At 41.4% G+C, this 24,200-nt stretch overlaps 1 protein-coding gene across 1 annotated transcript; it reads right to left on the bottom strand.

Moving 5' to 3' along the window:
* Positions 1 to 1,488: 1,488 nt before the first annotated feature.
* Positions 1,489 to 23,279, bottom strand: txnrd3 (thioredoxin reductase 3). Its single transcript, XM_048608008.1, has 11 exons — positions 22,771 to 23,279; positions 20,599 to 20,741; positions 18,969 to 19,084; positions 16,596 to 16,821; positions 14,198 to 14,290; positions 13,878 to 13,954; positions 11,155 to 11,311; positions 9,584 to 9,691; positions 9,408 to 9,503; positions 8,215 to 8,349; positions 1,489 to 3,404 (listed from the first exon to the last, which is right to left on the bottom strand). The coding sequence occupies exons 1-11, from the start codon at positions 22,841 to 22,843 to the stop codon at positions 3,342 to 3,344; spliced, it is 1,287 nt and encodes a 428-aa protein (XP_048463965.1). The 5' UTR covers positions 22,844 to 23,279; the 3' UTR covers positions 1,489 to 3,341.
* Between the last annotated feature and the right edge of the window lie 921 nt (positions 23,280 to 24,200).

Genomic DNA, 24,200 nt, shown 5'->3' with positions numbered 1-24,200 from the left:
AAGCCTCTAATCTCCTGCAGTTTGGAAGCCACGTTGAGGTTGTACAGAACTTCTGTGAGGCCTCTTCTGGAGTACCCTATCCAGTTCTAGTCAGCCAGTTATATGAAGGATATTAAGCTAGAACAAGTTCAGAAGAGATTCACTGGGATGTTGCTGGGTATGGAAGGTTCAAGTTTATAAAGGCTGGGACTCCTTTCTCCCACCCTCCAAGCATTGGAGGTCAAAAGGTGACTATAGAAGGCTAATCAAATAAGGGTAATCATGGGTTAGTGGTATGTGTCATTTCCCTAGAATGGGGAAATAACACCTACCTCTAAGCCCATTTTTTTTTTTTTTTTTTTAAAAAAAAAAAAAACAAAAAAGGCGAGAAGGTGGTTCGCATGTGGAAAAAACTTCCAAGGAAGTGGTGGATATAGGTACAGTTACAATTGCGACTAGGAGCAGACAGGACTAGTTTAGTCTGGGATTATGGTCAACATAGACTGGTTGGACCAAAAGAATCTGTTTCTGTGCTGTATGTCTAACAAGCTCCAATCCTAGTCACAGCAATGTCCCCCATTTTGACTCATCCCACGAGTTGTAGAAATGCCTACAGTTACTTTGAGGCCTCAAATTCTGGAATTACTGCTAGTTTCACCGGGCATGCCAAAACCAAAAAACCTTTCAAAACAGCTAGTCAATGCAGATGTCAGAAATGCAGCAGCTAATACATGCAAATCAAGGTTCATCCAAGTAGTAACAAGGGAAGATCATGGATTACAATTCTTAGTACAGAAAGAGACCATTTGGTCCAGAGTCTACATTAACCTGGAGAGGATCCCACCCAGATCCACCCCTACCCTATCCCTGTAACCCTGTATTTCCCCCATGGCCAATCCACCTAACTTGCACATCTTTGCACTGTGGAAGGAAACCTGAGCACCTAGAGGAAGCCCACACTACACAGGGAAAAATCTGTGTAGATTTTGCAGAGGCTGGTATTGAATGCAGCCCCCAGCGCTTTGAGGCAACATTGCTGACCACTGTGCCAACTTAGCATTCTTTTTGATTACTTTCAAGGTTATCACATTCTTGGTGTGAGACTGACTTTGTGGGATGATCATTGGGGAGGAATGCCCCAGCTCTGAGTGAGATGGTGAAGGTGAAGGTGCATGTCTGATGGTGACTGCTTCACTATCACAAACACCTATGAAATTCAGGAAGGTTATTTCACTGATGTATACAGTGAAGACAGATGACCCCAGAAGCACCTTGTTCTGGAAGAACTGCTTGCTTGTTTCTAAAGCAATTCAGCCAGGGGAAGTTGCCAGAAACCCAATAGTGGCATGTGATTTGGCAAAAACCAAAAAAGGGAGAGAAAAAAACCAAAAACAAACCAACATCAACTTTCCATCATGCACTCCACCCATCACCCCTCCTGGCCACCCTTCCATGGTACCACCTAGCCCCATTATTCATTAACCTTCACTGGGACAGACAAAGAGACAATTTCTCATTTCAGATTTTTAATATGCAAGACATATCAGTTTTGTAACAATACATTTTAAAATTTTGTACATGGCAAGTTGCAGGAGTCACTTGTTCAAGATAGATGCAGAGAAGTAATTTAAGGATGATGCAATTTTGATTAAATATTGACAAAGGCAACCACAAATACTTCTGACAATTATAACTGAACAACTCACTATTTCTAATCACGAAGTGTTGTAGCAAATATAGTATTAATCGGACAACATCCAAAAAGTGTAAAATCCTTGTAGGCTTGCAAATACTGCAGGCAGGCACTAAGTAAGGTCAGTGCTCCTCAAGCAAAAAAAAAAGTGCCCTCTTCACTGTCTGGATGCAACCAACATGCATTGCAGATGTGCACTCTGGGACTGGGTAATGGTGCTTGAAGCTATAAAAGATGTAGAGTGCAATAATTCAAAAAGGACTGAAAAAACAAGGGTTTTGAGTGCATGTTTTATGATCAATGATTGCAATAGCAGGATGTTTGCCTGAACCAACTAGAATTTCCCCCAATACACTTACAAAACCATCTTGAAAATTAAAACCCAGGCTGTGTTTGTACACAAAAAAAAAAAGTGTTCCAGCACAGGGGAAAGAAGCCTTTTGGCTGGAATGGCATCTCATTAATGTCTGCTCCTAGGTTCCAAGTTCAAGGTTGTAGTTCTAAGCCTGAGGTTACAAGTTCAAGTTTACACTTGCAGCAGTGGTGGAGAAGTAGTTAGCTTCACATGTTGTAAAAAAGTTGTTCAAATTCAAAACCTGACTAGATCCTGAAGCAAAGAAAAAAAAAAAAAAAACACACCTCATCCTATTTTCCTTCAGATTTACACCACAACCTTCGTGAAAAGGTGTGGACAAAAAAAAAAAACTTACACAAAAATATCCAAACACACTCACATTAAGTGGTAGATTACAAGACTTTAATTCACCAGAAGGAAAAACAAAGTGGGCTGTGAAGAAGACAGATTGTGATGAGTGCCAAATAGAAAGGACAGTGGACTGGTACATTAAAAAACCTACTGTAAACAACAGCATGTTGCAGTCCTCATCCTAGGTGCAACAGCAAGTCTGCTAGGAATGAATGATACTGCTGTGAATTAATGCCCAAAGTCTAAAGATGTTGGGGATGAAGTGACTGGTGGACAACCATAAAACATCCCTTCAATAAAAACTTTTCACATTGTGCCTGCACAGACAAAGTGAGCTGACTATTCACCAATTACCCAAGACAAACTTCACTCCCATTAGACCAAATGCAAAATATTAGAATCAGAATGAATATATTCAGCTTCAGTATTAAAACTGTTTAAAAACAATTCACTTAAGGGTGAAAAAGATGGTGACATCTACAGCAGTATTATATAGAAGAAAGAAAACACCAGTGTCCAGGTAGTGGAAAGTATGGAAAATACACTAATTTTGTCATTTCCCACCCCCCTTTCTAGTTTAATTTTGGTCTGCTGAGAGTTCTCCAGTGATAGTGGAAGCCCTTGATATCTGAGTTTACTGAGAATTGCTAAACTGTGCTTGCAGTTTTTCCATCGCAGCCTTCCATTTGAAACTGGTTCCAGGCCTGGACTTCATGAAAGCATCAGGGTTGATGCTCCTACAGAGCAGCAGCTTATTTCATTGGATTCTTAATAACCCCACCATTGTACTAATTGCCAAATGGATGTTCACATTTCCTCACACCATTGCAGAGTCCTCCACAGTAGCTGGAAAACAAGGAATGGAGTCTTCACCACAAAGATTGATGGGCTTACATGAACTGAGCGTTGCCCGTGGAGACAAAACAATCCATTATGGCAAAGTGACAACAGCAGGGTTTAACCTCAGCAGCCAGACTGTTCGATGTTACCACCAGACTCCTTTGTGACTGATAATGTTGTGAACACCTAAAAAAAGAAAAAAATTTTCATTTTTAAAATTGGTTATAAATACTTATCTAGAAAAGTAGATTAAACCAAGTATGGTTTATCTTGCAAAAACAAAGTCGCAGGAGAAACTCAGGTCTGACAGTATGTGGGGAGAGAAAGCACAATTAAAAAAACAGTCATGACATTTTTTTGAACTTTAACCTGCAGGGGAGCCACAAACTGTTTTTAACATAGAAGATACAGTACAGGTGATGTTTTATGCTCCACACAAGGAAATCTTCCTATTTACCTCCAGGACAGCATTGGCTTCACTACCTTGTGCATTTAAATAGCTTCCCCCTTCATGTATCTGATAGTTGTCACCATGGCTGACTTGCCTTTCTTCATTTGCTTGTCGCACCAGTACAAGAAACTTGACACCATCCAGAACAAAGCAGCCCCTTGACTGGGCCCACATCCACTCCCTCCAGCCACTGCTGCCATCATCTACATAAAGCACAAATTCAGCAAAGTTCCTTACACTAACTTCCAAACCCACATCCACTTACATCCAGGAGGAAGGAGGAGCAGATACACCAATGCAAGTTCCTCTTCATGCCAATCGCCATCCTGACTTGGAAGTATATCATTGTTCCTGAATCAAAAATCACAACTCCTTCCTTAACAGGAATATGGAGTTATGTACATCCTACTGACTGTAGAAGTTCAAGGCAGCTCACTAACATCTTGAGGGCAACTAGGGATGAACAATGAATGCTGGCCCACCTCAGTAAGTCCAGATGTCAATGACTTAAACTATCAGGCAGAGAACATTAAAAAGACCATTGGAGATAAAAAAGTGCTTATACCCTAAATTAGTGGAAACTGACTCCATTCGAGGACTGGAGTCACATGTAGGGCTTAATGCCACCAGTTAAAAGAAAACCAACTGAATCACTAACACCCAATCAGATTTCAGGCTCATTTTCCAAGCACCAACCCAAAGATGAGAATTTCTTAAATACAACTTACAAACCAACATTGCTGGGTGGGACATGGCTGCAGGGCAGCTCATTCACTTTCCATGACTGTTTACCCTCTAAGTGATCAAGGACAGACTGAGCCTCTCCACTGCTCAGTCAATGCATGTTGAAGAACAGGGTATACTATCCTTTACACAGACCAGGTGGAGGCAAAGTTATTGACCACAAAAAGATGCAGTCAGACTGACTAGGGTTAGGAAGCAAGGCAGGAAAAGTTAAAGCCACAATTGGACCAGATGGTGGAGCAGACTAGAGGGATCACATTCCCTACTGTAGATGCGTTTCACACCAGTGATACCACTTAATGCAGGTAGTGAGTGTTGTATCAGTTAGCCTCAAAAAAATCTTAATGACTGAGTATCCTCAACTGTGGGTGGGGGGGAAAAGAGAAGATTTCCAAATGATTGAGAAAAATGTCCACTTTCATCTCAGTCTGAAGTGAAGAATATTAGTTCTACTGGATTGAATAGAGGCTCCATTCCCTCAGCTTTCCTGTATGTTTTTAAAAGAGATCATTCAAGATAGTAGCTTTGATGGCTAGGCTAGCATTTATCACCCTAATGGTGAATGGTTACACTAATGGCCTGGCACCTCTTTAGCACAAAAAAAGCTGCCTGCTGCTGGTCAGCCCAAGCCTGGATATATTATTTGGGTCCCAATGCAGCATCCCAGGCAGTTATGAATGATGCAGAACAGTTCATACAGCAACAAATATTGCTGCTTCTGACCTTGGAGGAAAAAAAAGGTCAAAACAGCTGAAGATGGTTGAGCTAGGATCTCTGTGCAGGTATCCTTCAGTAGAGATTACCAATAAATCACAATTTTTACAGTGACACAAAGGGGAGGTCAGGAGTCATGACCCTTGTAGAACAAAAACAAAAACAACCTGCTCAATGACGCCAAGCCAGTACTGCTCAATAGCAGTGTTGATAACCCTCTTCCTGATGAAGACTACATTGATAGGGCAGTAATTGGCTGGACATATCCAGTGTATGTGACATACAGACTTTCTTCCCCTACCCCACCATTGTTAAATAGATGCAGTACAGTAGCTGTACTGGAATAGCTCAGGTCAGGGACTGTCAAGTTCTGCAGCACAGTCTTCAGCACTATTGCTATAATGTTGCCAGAGGCCATGCTTGTAGTATCTGGAGCTTCCAAATGCCTCTTGCAATCATGGAGTCAAATTCACTGAAGACTGGCATCTGAGACCGAGGATCTCTGGAGGAGGTGGTGATGATTTATTGTTGTCTCATGTACTGAAGTAGTGAGCAGTTTTGTTAGCAGTACAGGCATATCATAGCAAACAAGGTCATACAGATCATAAAGGTGCTCAGTGAGGCATACAAGATGACAACTGCACAGGAAGTGCACAAAAGCAAGGTCAGCATTAGATAGGTCCATTCAGCAGTCTATTACAGTAGGGAAGTAGTTGATCTTGAGCCTGTTGGTGCATGTGTTCAAGCTTCTGTACCTTCTGCCCGACGGAAGGGGTTGAAGGGGTCTTGGTTGGCCACCTTTCCATTGCAAGTATTAGTGTAGGTAAAGTTCATGGACAGGAGGTTGGCTTCCAGGATGGTCTGGGCTGTGCACACACCTTTGTAGTCTTATGATCCTGGATAGAGCAGTTGTCCTACCAGTGCACAATGCAGCAGGATACATGCTTTCAATGGTGCATCTGTAAAAGTTGGTGAGGCTCCTTATGGTCACACTGAATTTCCTAAGCCTTCTGAGGGAAGAAAAAGGCATTGTCATCTTCTTGACCACTGCATCAATATGGAGGCCCACAACAGATGGTCGGTCATCAATCCTAGAAACTTGACCATTTCTACCTGAGCTGGAGATGTGGATAGGGGCATGTCCTCCTCCTTTCTTCTTGAAGAGGACGATCAGCTCTTTTGTTTTGCTGACAGAGAGGGGTCGCTATCATTGCACCATGACACTAAAAACACTACTTCCTGTTTTCTGAAGCACTGTTGGATATCTGACCTATGTTTCCACTCTCAGCGTGTCCAGCCAAGGATTGCTACAAGTGTTTCAGCCTCCTCTTCTACACTGATGCACTAGGCTTAATCATGCAGGCTGGAGATATTTGAGCTGCCACCCCTTTCATTAATCAACCACCATTTGTGAATGGACATAGATCTGTAAAGCTGAGTTCTGATTTGTTGATTGATCAATAGTTTTTACACCCATCACTTGTGGCTTAGATTTTTGTAGCTTCATCAGTTTGACATTTCATTTTTAATGATGTCTGGTGCTGCTCCTAACACATCCTTCTGCACTCTCCATAGAGAGAGATTGATTCCTTGGCTTGATGGCAATTACATCCTAAACTCTAGTGTATAAGCCTAAGTTACTTAACCTTTAATCATTAAATCATACCCTCAAGATTTATAGCATCTTTGTGAAACCAAAACAAATGGATGTTATTTTAACAGCAAGGCATACAGAAGTATTTGTTTTGAGAAAGAGATGCATTGAGCTTTTGAAGTTGTAGACCGAAAGAGAAACACTCAAAATGGATTCTTCAAAAGAAACTCCTTACAAAAGAAAAAAAAATCCAAGAATTGATTTGATCCAAAGCCCAAAAAAAAATTAAACATCAATACAGGTAATTAGTCAAAACAGTACTTTAAAGACAAAAGGTGTAGCAAGATATGAGAAAAAAGTCTAACTACCTCAGCATTAAATCTGAATTCCAAGTCTTTGAGGCAAATTGTTAATTGAATATTTATACTTTTTCAAAAACAGCATATGCAAATGTTGAAGCATTCATTTGTAATTCTCAAGTCAGTTAATCATGTCACAGCAGAAAGCTGCTGAGGGCTTACACTCGGCATTATAATTCAGTTTTATTTGCTAAGTGCACCTGACGAACAAGCAGTGCACCAAAAGCTTGTATTTCAAATAAACCTGCTGGACTGTAACTTAGTCATGTGACTATCCACTCCAGTGGACCAGCAGCACCTCGATATCAAGTGGATTATAGACAGAACCACATTTAGTATCCGGGTCTTTCTTACTGACTTAACCATTGCACTTATGACTGCTGTTTTTTCAAGAGTACGTTGTGGAACAAAAAAGTATTCCAATTGTCAAATTTTTACACAAGTGTTAATTGTTTACCAAAGTAGGTAGTAATACTAGAACAAGATCAGTAGACATTGGTTTCACTTGTGAACTGCCTTCACAGATTTACAGAATTAAAAAGTTTCGGAACAGAAGCTGTTCAGCTCCTCAAGCTAACCCAGTTGATTAGGTAGTCTGTAACTCACCTCATCTCACCATCTGAACCGGACATTTCTCAACACTATCAATCTCAGTCTTGAAAGCCTAAGTGTCATCCAGCTTTCAAAACCTGAGTGTGATGGTTTAAGATTTCCGCTCCCAAGCTCACTCCAAACATCTATTAACTGATTTCTTGGTTCTCAATCCTCCACCAGGAGGGATAATGGTCCCACAGATCTACCCTGTTGAATTCCTTTAGGATTCAAAGCATCAGTAGATGGCCACTAAACTGCAGTTAGTTAGTTACTGGCATTAATTCTCTTAAATGCCTTTGCATTTCAATAAAGTTCTCAAATGGCTTTAGTTCAACTATCTCCCTCCTTGGATCAAAGTCAAATTGTTTGATAATTACTCCCATGAAGTATGGGATATTCGACTACATTAAAAGGGATACCATAGAGAGCAAGTCATGGCTGTACCCATTAAGGAAGCCACATAAAAGTACACTATTTAAAAATCCATTGAACAAGCAGCTCAAAAATCAACAGCATTAGAGCTTAAAATGTTGTGAATACCTCTGCACAGACTGGGTGAATTCCTATTGTACTGTCCAACTGTTCCTTGGTTATTCCACATTTTATCGCGGCTCCAAATCCCTGAGTGATTTCTCCTGCATTCGGGCCCAATACATGGAAACCTATTACCCGATTCTGAAAAAAAAAGCATAGACTTAACCCTCACTTACAGCCAGAGGAAAACAGAGGTACCTTTCAAACCCCTCAACACTATTGTCCCTGATATGATGGAAGAACAGTGAAAAACAGGCTATGAAAAAAGGGATTAATAGGATAAGCAAGTGAACTAACCAATTCAATAAATCTTTCAGAGTGGTGGAAAATAGGATAATGGTCGATTTTGGCAGGAAGAATACAATAGCAAGATATCATCTCAAAACAGGGAGGGAATGCAAAGCATCAATTTGGGTGTCTAGCACATGGCTTGCAAAAGGCTAATATGCAGATACAAGTAATTAGGAAAATGAATTAAGTTTATTGGAGAGAAACACAACAGGAAAAGTCAGTGTTAATGTGTCAGTTATACAGGTACAAGCAAGACCACAGAGTATCAGTCTCCCTATTTAAGGGGGGACAAATGCTTTGGAAGCAGTTAGGCAAAAGGTCAACTAGACAAGTACTCAGAATGTAGAGGTAGCACTGGAGGAAATATTGGACTGGTTAGGACTGTGCCAAGTAACAAGCGATTTGATCGAGAAAAAAGAAAAAAAAAAACAGGTAAGTCCTCAAAGATCACGACAGAAGATTCTGTGTGGTAAGACAGTCTACAACTAGGAGATGCTCACTCAAGACCAGATAAATGGTGGAGAGTGGCTGTTTGGAACACTTGCTCAAAAAGACACTGGACACAGAATCTTTGCATTTCAAAAAGGTACAGTAAGATCAATTCTTTGTCAGGAATATGTAGTGGAGGTTTAGACCATATCTTACTTGCAATGAAGCAAGTTTGAAGGGCTGACTTGGCCCAGTTATAATTTCCTCCTTCTACCACCTTTAATAGACAAGGCAGGCAACATGTCTACTTTTTGCTTCTCACTAGCAAAGACAAGCACGAGGGCAGACTGTAGGTTTTGCGGGCCACTGTAGAAACTGGAGCACACAAACTCAGTACAGCTTCTTTTCAAAAAGAAAAAATTACACTTCTAAAATAGCTTTCAGCCAAAAATATCCAGTTTAGCAATGGAGGTACATACATTGTCTTGTTTGTTGCAGATAATCTTGGCATAACATTTGTTGTTATCCCTGGTTGGGACAGTCCACTCTAGAGGCCAAAAATAACTGTGATAGACCTGTAAAGAGAAAAAAGGTTGGACTGTCAGTTTCTGTGAGCCACAACAGGTAGCATTTTCCACTGAATCTGATGACTTACATCCAAATTCTCTCTCCCGTGTATTTCTATAGCTTTCTCCTCTGCAAGGCCACAGGCTCCATATTCCAAGGGAGTGAAGACAGTGGTGGGTACATTCACATAGTCACACTGTTGATTTGAGAAAAAAAAAACTAAGTCAACATAATTGGAACAGTTTGACTCAAAGCATTCTTGTTTGGGATCATTCTCATTGCATTCTTATGGGGATTTCTTAGAGGTCAGTTTCTTGGCAGAATGAACTTTTCTGTGGAGTTTGTGCCCGAGATGTTAAAATTAAATAACCATACCAAACCATGTAATTGAAAGCTAGATCAGGTTTTTTTTATTTTTTTTTTTAAAAAAAAAAGCACCTTACAAGTTGGAGAAGTTTAGGTAGACTCAACTTTGCCCTAGATGGTTAACACTTCATTTATAATGAAGTGAACTATCCAGACAGATTTACGCTGCATTGTTTGGGATCCTAGTCACTTTCAGGACCAACAATGGAGTTGATTCAAGGTGGAACTGAGTTTTTCCAATATTGGGAGACCATACTCTGCAATTCTATCTAGTTTTCTGTTAATACATTTGGTGATTTAAAATACAGTAAAGATGAAATGCAAAATTCACTTGAAATCATGGAATTTGAATTAAATTGAGTCAATACTGAAGAACAGCTTTAAAAAAATTTGAGAAGTCCTTCACATTCATCTGTAAAACTCCAGTATGTTGGCTAGAAACTTTTGTAAAGCACTTTGGCAATTCTTAGATGAAAAACTTATTTTAATTCTTGGATGTAGCAATTGTTGGCATGAATATTTATTCCTGATCCCCCAATTTCCTGCAACAAAAGGGTTGAGGGGGATGGTCTATGGTGCAGGTACAGAAAAATGCAACTAAGTTTAGTGCTTCGATCCAACTCAAGCAAATTGCTGGGGCATTTCAGAGACCTAAAATCTTGACTCATACTGGACACAGATGCAGATTTCTTCCCAAATGGCCTTTAAACACATGTAGTTTACCAGTGGTCATAAAACCATGCCAGATTCATGAACCTGGATAAAGAGTCATTACAGGATTTTGGGCCCATTTCTGAAAGTTTCCAGGCCCTTTTGTTTACTGAACTAGTAAACAAACTACTAATGTCACTATTCCATTTAGAGCACTTGTTTAGGGGTACTTATGTAAAAGAGTTAGCTTTTTCTTGAATCTGGAGAAATAGTTTAAGAACCCAAGACATAGAAGTCAGCCATTCACACCATTGAGTCTGCTTTGCCATTCAATGTGATCATGGCTGATCTGAATCTTCAGATCTTAAAGTTTAGAAATCTGTATTGTAACCATAAAAATAGTTAACAACCCAGCCTTCACAGCCCACTGCATGGACAAATTCCACTATTTCAGCCACAGAATGGGTGTCAGACATGGAGAACAAATTGAACATTCACCAACTTGTCCAGAAATTAAACAGGAAGTTGTTGATTGGGAAGTCTACAGTTTGGTGATGGGCACATGGAAGTCATTACCCTTAAAAACATTAAGCAACTTTTGCATTTTTGCAAAAGCAGGCAATTAAAGCGTTTAGTCAGTACCTTGACAGTGGACCCTCCGTATAGCCTATTGGCCAGTAAGCGGCCAGCCTGAATAGCCACTGGTGTGAGCTGCAACTTCCCCTCCAGAATGTCACCAATGGCATAAACATGGGGCACATTTGTTTGTTCAAGTTCATCAACAGGAATCTTGCCAGTCCTAAAAAAAAAAAGGACAAGTTCAGTTCTGATGTTATCGTGAAACAAAAAACCACACAGACTGACCTGAGCAAATTCCAGTACTGGAGTTTTAATTTAGATTTAGCAATCATAGAACACAACAGTGCAGTACAGGCCCTTTGGCCCTTGATGTTGTGCCGACCTGTGAAACCAATCTGAAGCCCATCTAACCTAAACTATTCCATTATCATCCAAATGTTTATCCAATGACCATTTAAATGCCCTTAAAGTTGGCAAGTCTACTACTGTTGTAGCCAGGGCATTCCACGCCCTTATTACTCTGAGTAAGAACCTACCTCTGACATCTGTCCTATTATCAATCACCCCTCAATTTAAGGCTATGTCCCCTCGTGCTAGCCATCACCATCCGAGGAAAAAGGCTCCCACTGTCCACCCTATCTAATCCTCTGATCATCTTGTATGTCTATCAAGTCACCTCAACCTTCTCTCTAATGAAAACAGCCTCAAGACCCTCAGCCTTTCCTCATAAGACCTTCCCTCCATACCAGGCAACATCCTGGTAAATCTCCTCTGCACCCTTTCCAATGCTTCCACATCCTTCCTATAATGGAGTGACCAGAACTGTACGCAATACCCCAAGTGCAGCCGCACCAGAGTTTTGTACAGCTGCAACATGACCTCATGGCTCCGAAACTCAATCCCTCTACCAATAAAACCTAACATACCATACACCTTCTTAACAACGCTATCAACCTGGGTGGCAACTTTCAGTGATCTATGCACATGGACACCGAGATCTCTCTGCTCATCCACACTACCAAGAATCTTACCATTAGCCCAGTACTCTGTATTCCTGTTACTCCTTCCAAAGTGAATCACCTCACACTTTTCTGCATTAAACTCCATTTGCCACCTCTCAGCCCAGCTCTGCAGTTTATCTATGTCCCTCTGTAACCTGCAACATCCTTCCGCACTATCCACAACTCCGACTTTGGTGTCATCCACAAATTTACTAACCCATCCTTCTACACCCTCATCCAGGTCATTTATAAAAATGACAAACAGCAGTGGCCCCAAAACAGATCCTTGAGGATCAAAGTCTCATGTTATCAACACTGCCTTAGCTGGCACAAGATGTTGGAGGGATAGTTCACAGGTGGTGTCTAAATGACCATGTTTACGGCATTAGTAACTGCCATTCAGCAAACGCTGTCAGTCTCTACTTGGAGAGCTCAGTTCAAACAATTCAGATTTGTAAAAAAAGAAACACCCACTGAGAGAAGATCAAGTTACAATGGGAATGGAGGCTAGGCTGTGAACCAAAGGTGCATAACTACAGAATGCAACCTCCACACAAGCCTCACTTAAAAACAAAGCCAACGTCATGCATCAGAAAGTTGTTCACAAACAGCTGAGAGCTAGTCAGTTTGTGGTGTCAATGATGTTTTACAAGAGGGCTTAGCCTTGATTCATCTTCCCCAGATTGCATTTATGTAGCACCTTCAGTGCACAGGACATGCAGGGGCATTTCAGGCAATGAAGTGCTTCATGAGATGTGGTCGTTGTTGCTACCTTTCCTGCACTACACTAGTTAACTCAGCAAGCTCCCACAAACAGCAAGGTGATAGGCCATCACCTTGACAAATCCTATAAAAAGGACTAATCGTAATCTGTACTAGTTTAGAAAGAAACACAGACTGATGAGCATTTAAGAGAAAGTAGCTTGGAAATAAGTTAGTGTTATGTTCACTAATAGTAAATATGAACGTTTTGTGGTTGGCAGTCTTCAGGTATTATTGAAGATAGTCCAATGCAATTAAATAACAAGGGGGTTGTGATTGAGGGATGAAGGTTGGTCAGGACACTGGGGTTAACCTCACTATGCCCCCCACCCCATAAAAAACCGTGACATTTTCATTCACAGGAGGTGAAATGAGACTTGAACCTACAATGTTTCAACTCAAAAAGGACAGAATGCTCCCAGCTACAGCCACAGCTGGTCCAATGAAAAGAAAACAGGTAGACTTTCTTCATTTAAACTTGGCATCCAATTTGGAGAAGACAGAGGTCAGGCAGCAATGGTTCTTCTGGGCAAAAAAATTTAATTCCGTTGGAGCCCAAAAGGAAAACAAAACCTCGACCAGGTCTAGTAGGTGGAAAAAGGTCACTGGACCTGAAATGTTAACTGTTTCTCTCTCCACAAATGCTGCCAGAGCTGTTGAGTTTCTCCAGTTTGGATATCAAAATCAAATTTTAAAAGCACACAGTTCTATTTTACCTTAAAAGACAAGCTTAAAATTATAACAGGGGACAGGTGACAATGAAGCTTTATTAGAAAAAAGTTAGAGGAATGAATACTCAAATCCTATTTCTCCCCATTTTTACTTCAGCAAGGGTCTGGAGAGGTTTCAGGCCACCTAGTGGTCAGGACCCTGCAAAAGTAGGGACAAGTTTACATAGCAAACTTGAATGGAACAAGAGACTAGAGTCTTGAACATTTTTGGAAGTGTTCTTTTGTGCAAAAGTCATTCTCCACAGAAGACTGAAATTGTAGTTACTAGGATTGTAAGACAGTGTTAGCTTACTTTTCATTGACCTTTACTCCAACGTTATCCAAGCCAATGTTTTTAGTGCTGGCGTCCCTCCCAATTGCCAGTAATACCTTAAAGAGAAAAACAGCACAGGTTTCACTAAAAAATTGCTTGCCTTGGAATTTTAAGAAAAAGACAGACAGCTTGTCATTTACATGGTGGCTCATCTGGAGCAGAAACAGCAGTCTTGAGCAACCAGGTCAAATAGTCTGAGCTACATCTTTTGACCTACTTCCACTTCTCAAATCCAGGCAAAGCACAATGCAAGCTTCTATTGACATTCAGTCCACACAGTTTCATCCTTTATCACTTACTGTGTTATACTCCTGCACCATATTCTCTGTGCCATCTGTAGATTGAGCTGTTACTTTCAATCTCCCTGGAGTTCCAGCTTCAATTTGCTCTATCTAGTAAACAGGAAGGAGGACAGAAGTAACATGCATTAGAACAAAAACAGTTACATCCTGCTATTTCAGTGATTTTAGTTCTTGGCATGACAATCACCTGAAATGTTAAATTTTCCAACCCATGCCATCAACTACTACAAAAACAAACCACAAGTTTGGCACGGAAGCAGGCCATTCAGCCCATTATCTGCACAAACTCTTCCAAAGTGAGATTACCTAGTGCTATCTCCTGCTTCCCCCACACACCTGCAAGTTTGGATAGAAACCATCACCCAATCCTTAGGGGCCTCCACTGAACTGGTCACTGCCACATTTCCAAGTAGTACATTCCAAGCCTTAACTGATAAAGTCTCTCCTGCTTCCTTTGCAAGTTACTTTAAATCTACACATTTCCTTTACAAACTGGAGTAGCTTTACCCCTTTCACCTCCACCTGGCACACATTTTTGAAAACCTCCATCTGATCTCCTCAGCCTTTTTCACTTCAATGGCTTAAAGTGTGATCTCAAGGAGAGCCTGTTTATGTAGTATCCAGGTGTTTTACAACTAAGTTACTTTTGAGACCCAAAATCAACTTTAAAGTGGAACTAGTTGGACAACCAGCAGCATGCAGCAAATTCCCAGAACCACTTAGTTATTTAGTTGAGGAATGAAATATTGGCGAGTAAAATTGAGGAAAGACCCCACCAAACAAGGCTCCAATTTAAACATCCATATAGCACTCGTCACTTGGAAACAAGATTCTTTGGTCCAACTTGCCCACACTGATGTTTTCCAAACTAAAACTAGTCCCATTTGCCTGCATTTGGCCCATATCCCCTTAAACTTTTCCTATTCACATATATCCGAATGTCTTTTAAATGTTCTGACTGTACCTGCATCCACCACTGAGGCAGTTCATTCCTCATACAAGCCACTGTGGAAAGTAGTTGCCCCCAAGGTCCCTTTTAAATCTCTGCTCATCTTAAAATTATGCCCCTTTTTTGAGATTCCCCCACCCTTTGGAAGAGGGTTTGCTGTTCCCCTTATGATTTTTATAAGCTGCTAAAAAGGTCACCCCTCAACCTCCTATGCTCCAGGGAAGAAGTTCCAGCCTACCTTTACAGCAAACCTTCCAGTAACATCCAAGTCTTTTCTACACCCTGTCCAATGTAATAATATCCTTCCTATAGTAGGACCATCAAAACTGGAGACAGTACTCCAGAAGAGGTTTCACCATTGTCCTGTACAGCTACAACAGGACTTTCCATCTCCTGTACTCAATGGATGAGCAATGAAGGAAGTGTGCCAAACATCATTACCACCCTGTCTGTCTACCTGGACGATGGTGTCACAGGAATTACGTACCTGAACCCCTAGGTCTCTGTTCAACAGAACTTCCTAGGACCCTACCATTAACTGTACAAATCCTGCCCTTGCTAGTCTTACCAGGATGTAATACTGCTTTATCCAATTAAAGTTCATCTGCCTCACTTCAGCCCACTGGCCCAATTGATCAAGATCAAGATCCCTTTGAAATCTCATACCTCTTCACTGTCCACCATACCACCAGCTGATGTCATCCACAAACATACTAGCCACACCTCCTATATTCCTATCCAAGTTGCTCAAGTGACAAACAATAGAGTCAGCATTGCTGGTCACAGGCCTCCAGTCCAAAAAATAAGACTCCATCACCCTGTCTACCATCAAGAATCTTATCGGTGATAACCATTTAGATGATACTCACTTTCTATTCAAGTCTCTGCACAGAATTTTGAACTTGAGACCATGACAAAACTACTCTTTCAGTTAAGTGCAACTTGACAGATAAATTTTACCACTTAATACATAACAGGAATCCAGTCAGTTGGGATGTTTTGCATCTTGTGCACTTCTAGATTACAAATCCAACACCACAATTAAGACAACATACAGGGATACCATGGTATCTGTGGATGAAGGATAATGCCAAACCTCTCTCCTTGACTAAGATAAAGAACTTGGTTTGTCTCAGTGTAAGAACAGCCAGTAACAAACCTCAAGATAAGGCTCTTACCTTGAATGTAATTTAAATGCTGTCATACAATAAGCTATTTGTTATGGAATCTATTGGAGGCAGATACAATGTTTGTCCCCTTCAAGATCAGAGCTATTTTCCCCGATTTCCTCACCCACGCTTGTTATCTGTACAGTCTCCACCCAACCTCCAACATTAACCCTCAAGATTAATTCATACACCACAACATAAGTGGTAATATCAGTCCTCAACATGCCCCAACTCCATCTGAGACACCCCCCCAGCTAAAAATGGTTACAAAGCTTACCTTAGTTGGTACAAACTGCCTAATGATTTTGACTCCGTGGGTCTCCATGTAGTCTCCAACCAGGTCTGCCATTTGCTGGTCAAATCCCCGCAGCAGGATGGAGCGAACCATCACAGTCACATCCAGCCCAAGGCCTGCAAGAAAACCCGCACACTCCAGTGCAACATAGGATGCTCCAACCACCAAGGTCTTCCCAGGACAGTAAGGCAGCGAGAAGAGATCATCACTAGAATGGGCAATGAGGGAAAAAGGCAGAGTGAGGGAAACATCCTCTTTTATATAGTGCTCTTCACCAAAGAGGGCAGCACAGTGGTTAGCACTGCTGCCTCATAGCACCAGGGACAAGGGTTTGATTCCAGGCTCCAGCAACTGTCTCAAGTTTGCACATTCTCCGTGGATTTCCTCCCCACAGTGCAGAGATGTGGAACTTAGGGGGATTGGCCATGCTAACTTACCGAGCTAGGTGGATTAGCCATGGGAAATGTAGGGTTGCAGATGGTCTAGGTGGGATGCTGTTCAGAGGGTTGATATGGACTCAATGGGCCAAATGACCTGCTTCCACACTGTAGGGATTCTATGATTTGAAAAGGTGTTGCACAGTCAAGTGAAAACACTCAGCCAGATCCCACTAACAGTAACTGGGAATAAAAACAGACAAGATAATCTGTTTTGCAATGCCAATGGCAGAGTTAAGCAGTCACCAAGGACAGGTCTCTTATCTGCATTTCAGTATTCCCTCCTATTCTTCCAAATGCTGGACCGTTACCTATTGCTCCAAACACTGAAGAATGGAATTGGGATGGAAAGACAGCTCATGTAATTTATGCCTAGCCATTCAAAATTTAATATTGTTCATCTTCAAAGTAGTAGCAGTAATTTTAACTTCTGAACACTACTTCAAACTGACTTTTATAACAACTATAATTACTGTAGACCATTACTACAGTGCTCTCTAGTGGATACGCCTCCCATTGAACCAAACCTACGAATTCAGGAACCATATTGAACTCTGAAGTATACCCAACTCCCATGAAGTGGGAACATACATGTCTTCACTAAAGAGAGCACCTCTGGGTTTACAATTCCCTACTGCTCCAACATCACTCTAGCACACTGGGATTTTTGCAAAACCAGACTGACCAGATGAGCAGCGTGCTGTGATGTTTTTAAAATGATGGAGAGACATTTTACCTGCTGCCACCAGCAATGGTCTTGCTCTGACCAGGCCACAAGGCAAACTCTACGGAGATGGGTGTGGAGATTGAGCAGCAGCTGCTGCTCAACAGACAGCGGTGCCCCAGTGATCAATGTCCCCTACTATACCCCAGTAAAATCTAACATTGAATTGATTGACCAATCACTGAAGATGATCAGTGCACCTTGGATTATCAGTTTCATTGAACTACACCTTCAACCTGAGAAGCACTGCGAGTACAACCGTTTACTGGAACATTAAAAATGTTTCCTTTGAGGAGCTCAGATGTGGAATTCAAGTGGACAGCATGCTACTTTCAGCCAACAGCTCATTGGTGAGGGGCAGAGTGGTTTGTTTAAGAGGGTTCTCTGGGAATGTGGGTGCAGCTGGTAAGGCCTACATTTATTGCCATTCTAGACCATCCTGAAAAAGTTTTAAAGGTGGCAGCAAGCAGCTTGCTGAATGGAACCATGTGACTTCAGACCCTTTGGGTCTACAGTCACATGGAAACCAGATCTGGAAAAGACAGCAGCTCTGCCTCTGCTGGGTTCTTAAAGTGATAATCTGACTCATTTCACAGTAACTAGAACAAAACAGTACAACATAGGAGGCCCTTTGTCTCATCAATCTTGTGCTTACACATGATGCCTTTCTGAGCTAAGACACTTAACTCTATGCAGTCCATATCCCTCGCCTACTCATAGGCGGGAAAGATGCCTCAAATGTTACTATTGGATCTACCCCCACTACCTCCTCTGGCAACAGATTCTGGGCACTTACCACCCTCAAAAAACCTGCCTCATCTTTAGAGAGCTCTGTTTTTAAAAACTCTGTCCATTACTATTGGCCATTTCTACCCTACGTGAGGTTGAATCCAGCATCCAGAACAGTCTAGGCCCAAATGTGACTGAGGCCTGAAAGTGGTCACAACCCCTGAGAAAAGGGTGGGTGGGGAGGGGGGTAGTGAGAATGGAGAAGAGAACACCCAATGTGGTTGGGGGCTGGTGAGCTCCATAGCAGTCACTGGTGACCCAAATTACCTACCCAACCGGTGACTTTGGGAATCATACTTGATGAATGACTCTGCTCCTGCCGGACAACCTAAGCTATTCTTCCTTCCTGCCCGCACTGTATATTTGTGTGTAAATACACAATTTACAACTTGTCAGCAACAGTACCTTGTGATACAGTACTCCTTATCACCAGGCACTCCCAGGTAGCGAGGTCTCTCTCCAGTGGCTACAATGAATGTTTCTGCAGTGTAAAAGGTTTCCTTCCCCTTTTTGTTTGTTGCCTAAAAAGAAGGGCCAAAAGATTCAGTTATAAGTTTACAGCAAGCACAAGTGGACTCAAGGTTAAAAACAAGACCCAATTAAATGACACTTTACTTCTACAATTTAGAAGGTCAAGAGACAATTTCATTGAAGGATTTTCTTTTTAAAATCTAAGGGGGATGGGAGAGTGAGTGCAAAGTTATTTCTGCTGGCTCAGACTTTTGGAGACACAGTCTCAAAGTCTTATAGAAAAATAGGAAACCCCCCTCATTTTGGACTCTGGTACAAATGGTTTCTGATTTGAAACCATAAGTTAGAGTAACAAGCTGTTTAGAGGGAGAGAGATGGGGCAAAGGCAAGTATAACAAAGTCAAGGGTCAACCATGATCTCTAAAGGCAGAGCAGGTCTCCTCGTGCATAGATTTGCAGCATTCCAAACGTTTCCTTTAAATGGAAAAACATCCCCTAACAATGCTTAAGTTGTCTAATTTTCCTTGAACCAGACCAATTCAATAGTAAAATGCAATAAGGCCACATTGCACTCTAAAACTTCACTGTATTTAAAATGTGACTGATGCTCAATGAAAGCTGATGGGTCAGCAAACTGGAAGGGGAAAAGCTACCAACTTTACAGGGACTGATACAAAATTGATATTCTTGATCAGTCAGTGCTGTCGGTAGTTGAAGGGCTCAGAATGAGGTGTTGAAATACTTCTAGAATTCCCAGAAGTGTTAAGGGCAGGTGTGATCAGGCATTCCTACTGAAGACAGCAGTGGTAACAGACAGAGGCACAAGCCAGTCACAAAGCAAGTGATTTCTCAGTAGCTGAGAGCTGTAACTTCCCAGCCACTTCAGGAGACACCCCAGGGTTTGTATTTTAGATCTGCTCAGTCTCACTACACCTCAAAATATGTCAGTCTGATAAAGATTGAGGCAAGTCTGTCAAAGAGAATCAAATCAATGCCAAGACAGTGACTAACACTTAGAAGTGCAGTTGACGCGCAGGAACACAACCTCCAAAAATCACTATCTTGACTTGGAACAATCACTGGGTCAAATACTGACACTCTATCCCCAACAGCACGGTGTACCACACCACATGGTGGCAGAGGTTCAGGATAACTCACCACCTTCATGCTGGTTTGGGCAATATGTTCATCTGAATGCATCAGATATGGAGCCATCGATGGAAAGAGGAAAACCAAGCAATTGTGTGGAGCGTGCAACAAGGACCAGTGTTGGAATTTCCACCAAATGGTGAGACTACTTCCAGCGCTGTTAGATGCAGAGGTCCAGGGTTTGGCCGAATAACAAATGAAGGAATGGTAATGGACATCCAAGTCAAGATGGAAGGCTTGGAGATAATGGCACTCTTGCCCATTTGAGAGGGTGGAAGCACTGCCAAGAACCCTGGATGGTTTGTTGTAGGTGATAGATATGGAGACCTCTTGCTTGAAGAGAAAGCTTCAAGTTGGTTTCACTAGTACAACCCTAGAAATAATTTGGTGCATTTACAATCCATGGAGCTGGTACCTTAATCTTGTGAGGTCCAATAAATTCTCCGTAACCATTCACATAGGTAACACCATTGTCTCTCAAAGAAACTCTGTAGCCCCAATTCAAGGAGCCTATGTAATTATTAATAGCATCTTTCATGGTTGTCCAGTTATGATGAACTGTTGAGAAAACAAATGCATGTTACTTTGTAAGTAGAATCTTTGAGCATTGAAATCTTTATATCCAAGGAGGGAACTAAAGGGTGGCAGGTCATTTTGTTGCATTGATAATTATATTCAAATGTGACAAAGTACAAGTTTAGCAAGGTAGAGGTGGATTGTGATGGATCATAGAATTGGAGACAGATTTGGAGTACTCCCAATTTTTCCAAACACCACTATCCTTTGCATCCAAAGGATATCAGTCTCAAGTTAACAAATATACTGTTAAAGACCATTGTGTAATTTGTTATCTTAGTCAGAACTCTGAACAAAAAAGGTCACCCAAACTTTAAAGTGTAGCAGTGGAAGTTCAGGCATTTATGCCATTTGTCATAAAATGTGTTAGTTTGGAATAGTGGTGTTGGAAGGTTACATCATGTTCACAGTTAGGATTTTAAAGTGGTATTGTAGGGGTTGGTTACTTTTTGGAAGCATTTTAACAAGCCATGTTAGATACTTGCTGGGGCAATGATCTAACCCAGTGTATAATCAGGAAACAAAGCACCCATGGGAACATTAAATGGAAGATGATTTGTATTAAATTGGTTTACAACAAATAGTGTAAACATTGAAGATATTGGAATGTTTTGGGTTTAAATCAGAGGCCATTTTAGTTTGGAAAAACCGAGATTAGGACAGTTGGGAGGAGACTTGAGCAAGGGCAGTAAATAGTGTTGCTCCTTAGAAAGCAGCATAGAACAGCTCAGGAAAAGCAGATAGGACAATAGGAAAAGTTTAGTTTCTGCATCTAGACCACAAGTGTTTCATTAAAAAAATTCTGTAAGTTATTAAAAAGATTAAGTCCAAGCTCTATTGAATGATTTTAATCATCTCATACACCGTTCATAGGAAAGAATGGAGAACCAGCTAGCCTGAATGTAAAGATTTGATAGGAGTAATCTATTTAAATTTGAATCACTAGATTGGTAGCATTGGGAAATAGATTGAACTTGTCTTGTAGGGTGTTAAGATTTTTCAAAACAAGTTCTAGCTAGAAAATTTGTTTATTGCACAAGGCAAGAACAATGTTAAAGAAATTCTTGTCAATGGTCACGTTAACCAAAATTTAACAATTTTAATCAAGCTGGATTTTGATTCTGGGATCTGACTTGTTTACAACAATCCACTGGGAATATTACAGGTAACAAGGTTTAGAGCTGGATGAACACAGCAGGCCAAGCAGCATCGTAGGAGCAGGAAGGCTGACGTTTCAGGCCTAGACCCATCAGAAATATTAGAGGGTTTCGTTATTGGTCCTTCCTGCACTTGTTTAAAGCTTTGCCCCAACAGCTAGTTTAAAGCACATCCAAATTGCAGATTGTACAGCCAGAGGTACACTGTACAGCTAAGTGCCACCGATACACTGCAATGCAAGAATAATAATGTGTCCTATTTCAACTCATTCAAGCAGAAAGGCTAGTATTCTGCAACCCTCCAACTAGTACCTAATTGTTTGGAGGGGGTGTTTAACTACCGGCCCACTCAGACAGATGGGGGACAAGATGGCTGCCAATTCTGCAGGACAATAAAAAACTGGGAACATGCAGGAGGCCAAAATCTGAGGAGCACACACCTCAAACAAAAAAAGGGAACAGGTCAGAGGTAGGGAGAAGTGCGAGGTCCTAGAGGAATTTAAAATCAAAGATGACTTTGAAAACAGATATCAAGTCTGACAATGCAGTTGTAGGCTGGCAAGTAGTGGGTTGACAGGCAAGTGGCAACTGGTACAATTTAGGATTACAGGATTAGAGTTTGAGGAGTTTTGGTTATAGAAATGTGGAAGTAGGGTGGTCTACTCAAAGAGTGTTGGAATACCAGAGGAACAGATTACAGAATGGATGGGGCTTTGAACAAAAGGTGAACTGGCTGGAAACAGAGGGTGTGAAAATGCCATCACAATAAATGATCTTGGATACACAAAAAAACAAATATGAAAGTGTACTAAAGCAATCTTTGATTCTCACAGACAAGTCTTATTTTAACAGACCTTTCTCATCAAATGTCCAACCAAATTTCCTGGCATCCTCTAGGTTCTGGTGCAGAATTGCAGCTTGATGCATCAGCTTCTTTGGGATACAACCCACATTGACACATGTTCCCCCAAGACCTGATCGTGGGGAAGAATGTCAAAGAACCAGATTTCAGACTTTCCATAATGTTTTAAAATAATAGAAAATATCAACTGTTAAGATTAAGGAATATTTAAGCTGATCAGGCCTCGCCAGATGAAAGCCTATTATTAATTAATAAAAACAGCAAGTTAGATTCATGCTGTTGACTGGGAATTTTTAAACCAACCAGCAACATAAACTAGAATCATGTAGGAATGCCTGCCATATTGCTATCATTCAGCATTGACTTAATCAGCCTTCCAGATCAATGCTGGCTCTTTGAAAGATGTTCATAGAATCCCAGTGTGGAATCAGGCCATTCAACCCATCAAGTCCACAGTGACCCTCTGAACAGCATCCTATCCTATCCTGCATTTCCCATGGCTAACCCACTTGGCCTGCACAAGGAAACCAATGCAGACATGGGGAGAACATGTGGAGTTTGCAGTCACCAGAGGATGGCATCACAGAGGTAGCAATGCTAACCACTGAGCCAGCTTAATTAGTCCTACTAATCTTTTGCCAGAGCCCTGCAATTTCTTCCTTTGTCAGCTATACATTCAATCCCATTTGGAAGAGGACCTGTTGAATCTGCTGCCCTTTCAGGCAATGCATTCCACGTATTAACAGTATGCTCCACAAAACCTCTTCGTCTCCCACACAGTAATTCTTTCACCAACATTAAAAAGACTGCAAGCTCAGTTGCCAGTGGCAAGTGTCTCTTCCTCCAACACTGCCTCTAAAGGACAGTGATGAGTCAGACAATTGCCAATTTATTTTAATACCACTGTCTGTGCAATGAATGGCAATCCAGTCTCCAGGTTGAAGCCTCACTGCATTGGCTTTCAATTTTGGAAGTATCATGGTGCACAACTTGGAACACAGGACAGTCTGCTGCACCTATTCATTGCATCAGATATCCAGCCACCCCTGCTCTTCAGAGTCAGGGCCTCAATTGCCCATCCAGGTCATAAACATTTCACACCCGAAGACTTTTCTTAAAAAGGCCAATAGAAGAATGAGAAACATGTTCTGATGGAGACGATGTCTCAGTGATCAAGTGGAATAGATGTCCCTGGGAAGGTGGTAGAAAGCGTTACAATAGATTCAAATCTAAATTAGGTGTAGATTTCTTCCAGAAAGACAGACCTTGGTGATAGAGAGACAAGGTGCAGAGCTGGATGAACACAGCAGGCCAAGCAGCATCGTAGGAGCAGAAAGGCTGACGTTTCGGGCCTAGATCCTTCATCAGAAAAATCATCATTTTTCTGATGAAGGGTCTAGGCCCGAAATGTCAGCCTTTCTG

This window comes from Rhincodon typus, chromosome 18 (assembly GCF_021869965.1).
Source record: "Rhincodon typus isolate 14 chromosome 18, sRhiTyp1.1, whole genome shotgun sequence".
Lineage (NCBI taxonomy): Eukaryota > Metazoa > Chordata > Chondrichthyes > Orectolobiformes > Rhincodontidae > Rhincodon > Rhincodon typus.
This window is presented reverse-complemented; position numbering and strand designations above follow the sequence as displayed.

Excerpts from the sequence above, each read along its gene's own strand:
- txnrd3 (XM_048608008.1), bottom strand. The coding sequence starts at position 22,843 with ATGCATCAAGCTGCAATTCTGCACCAGAACCTAGAGGATGCCAGGAAA. Across the intron at positions 19,085-20,598 it reads TTGGACCTCACAAGATTAAG|GCAACAAACAAAAAGGGGAA; the intron begins GTACCAGCTCCA and ends CCTTCTTTTTAG. Across the intron at positions 13,955-14,197 it reads TGGTGCAGGAGTATAACACA|GTATTACTGGCAATTGGGAG; the intron begins GTAAGTGATAAA and ends TTTCTCTTTAAG.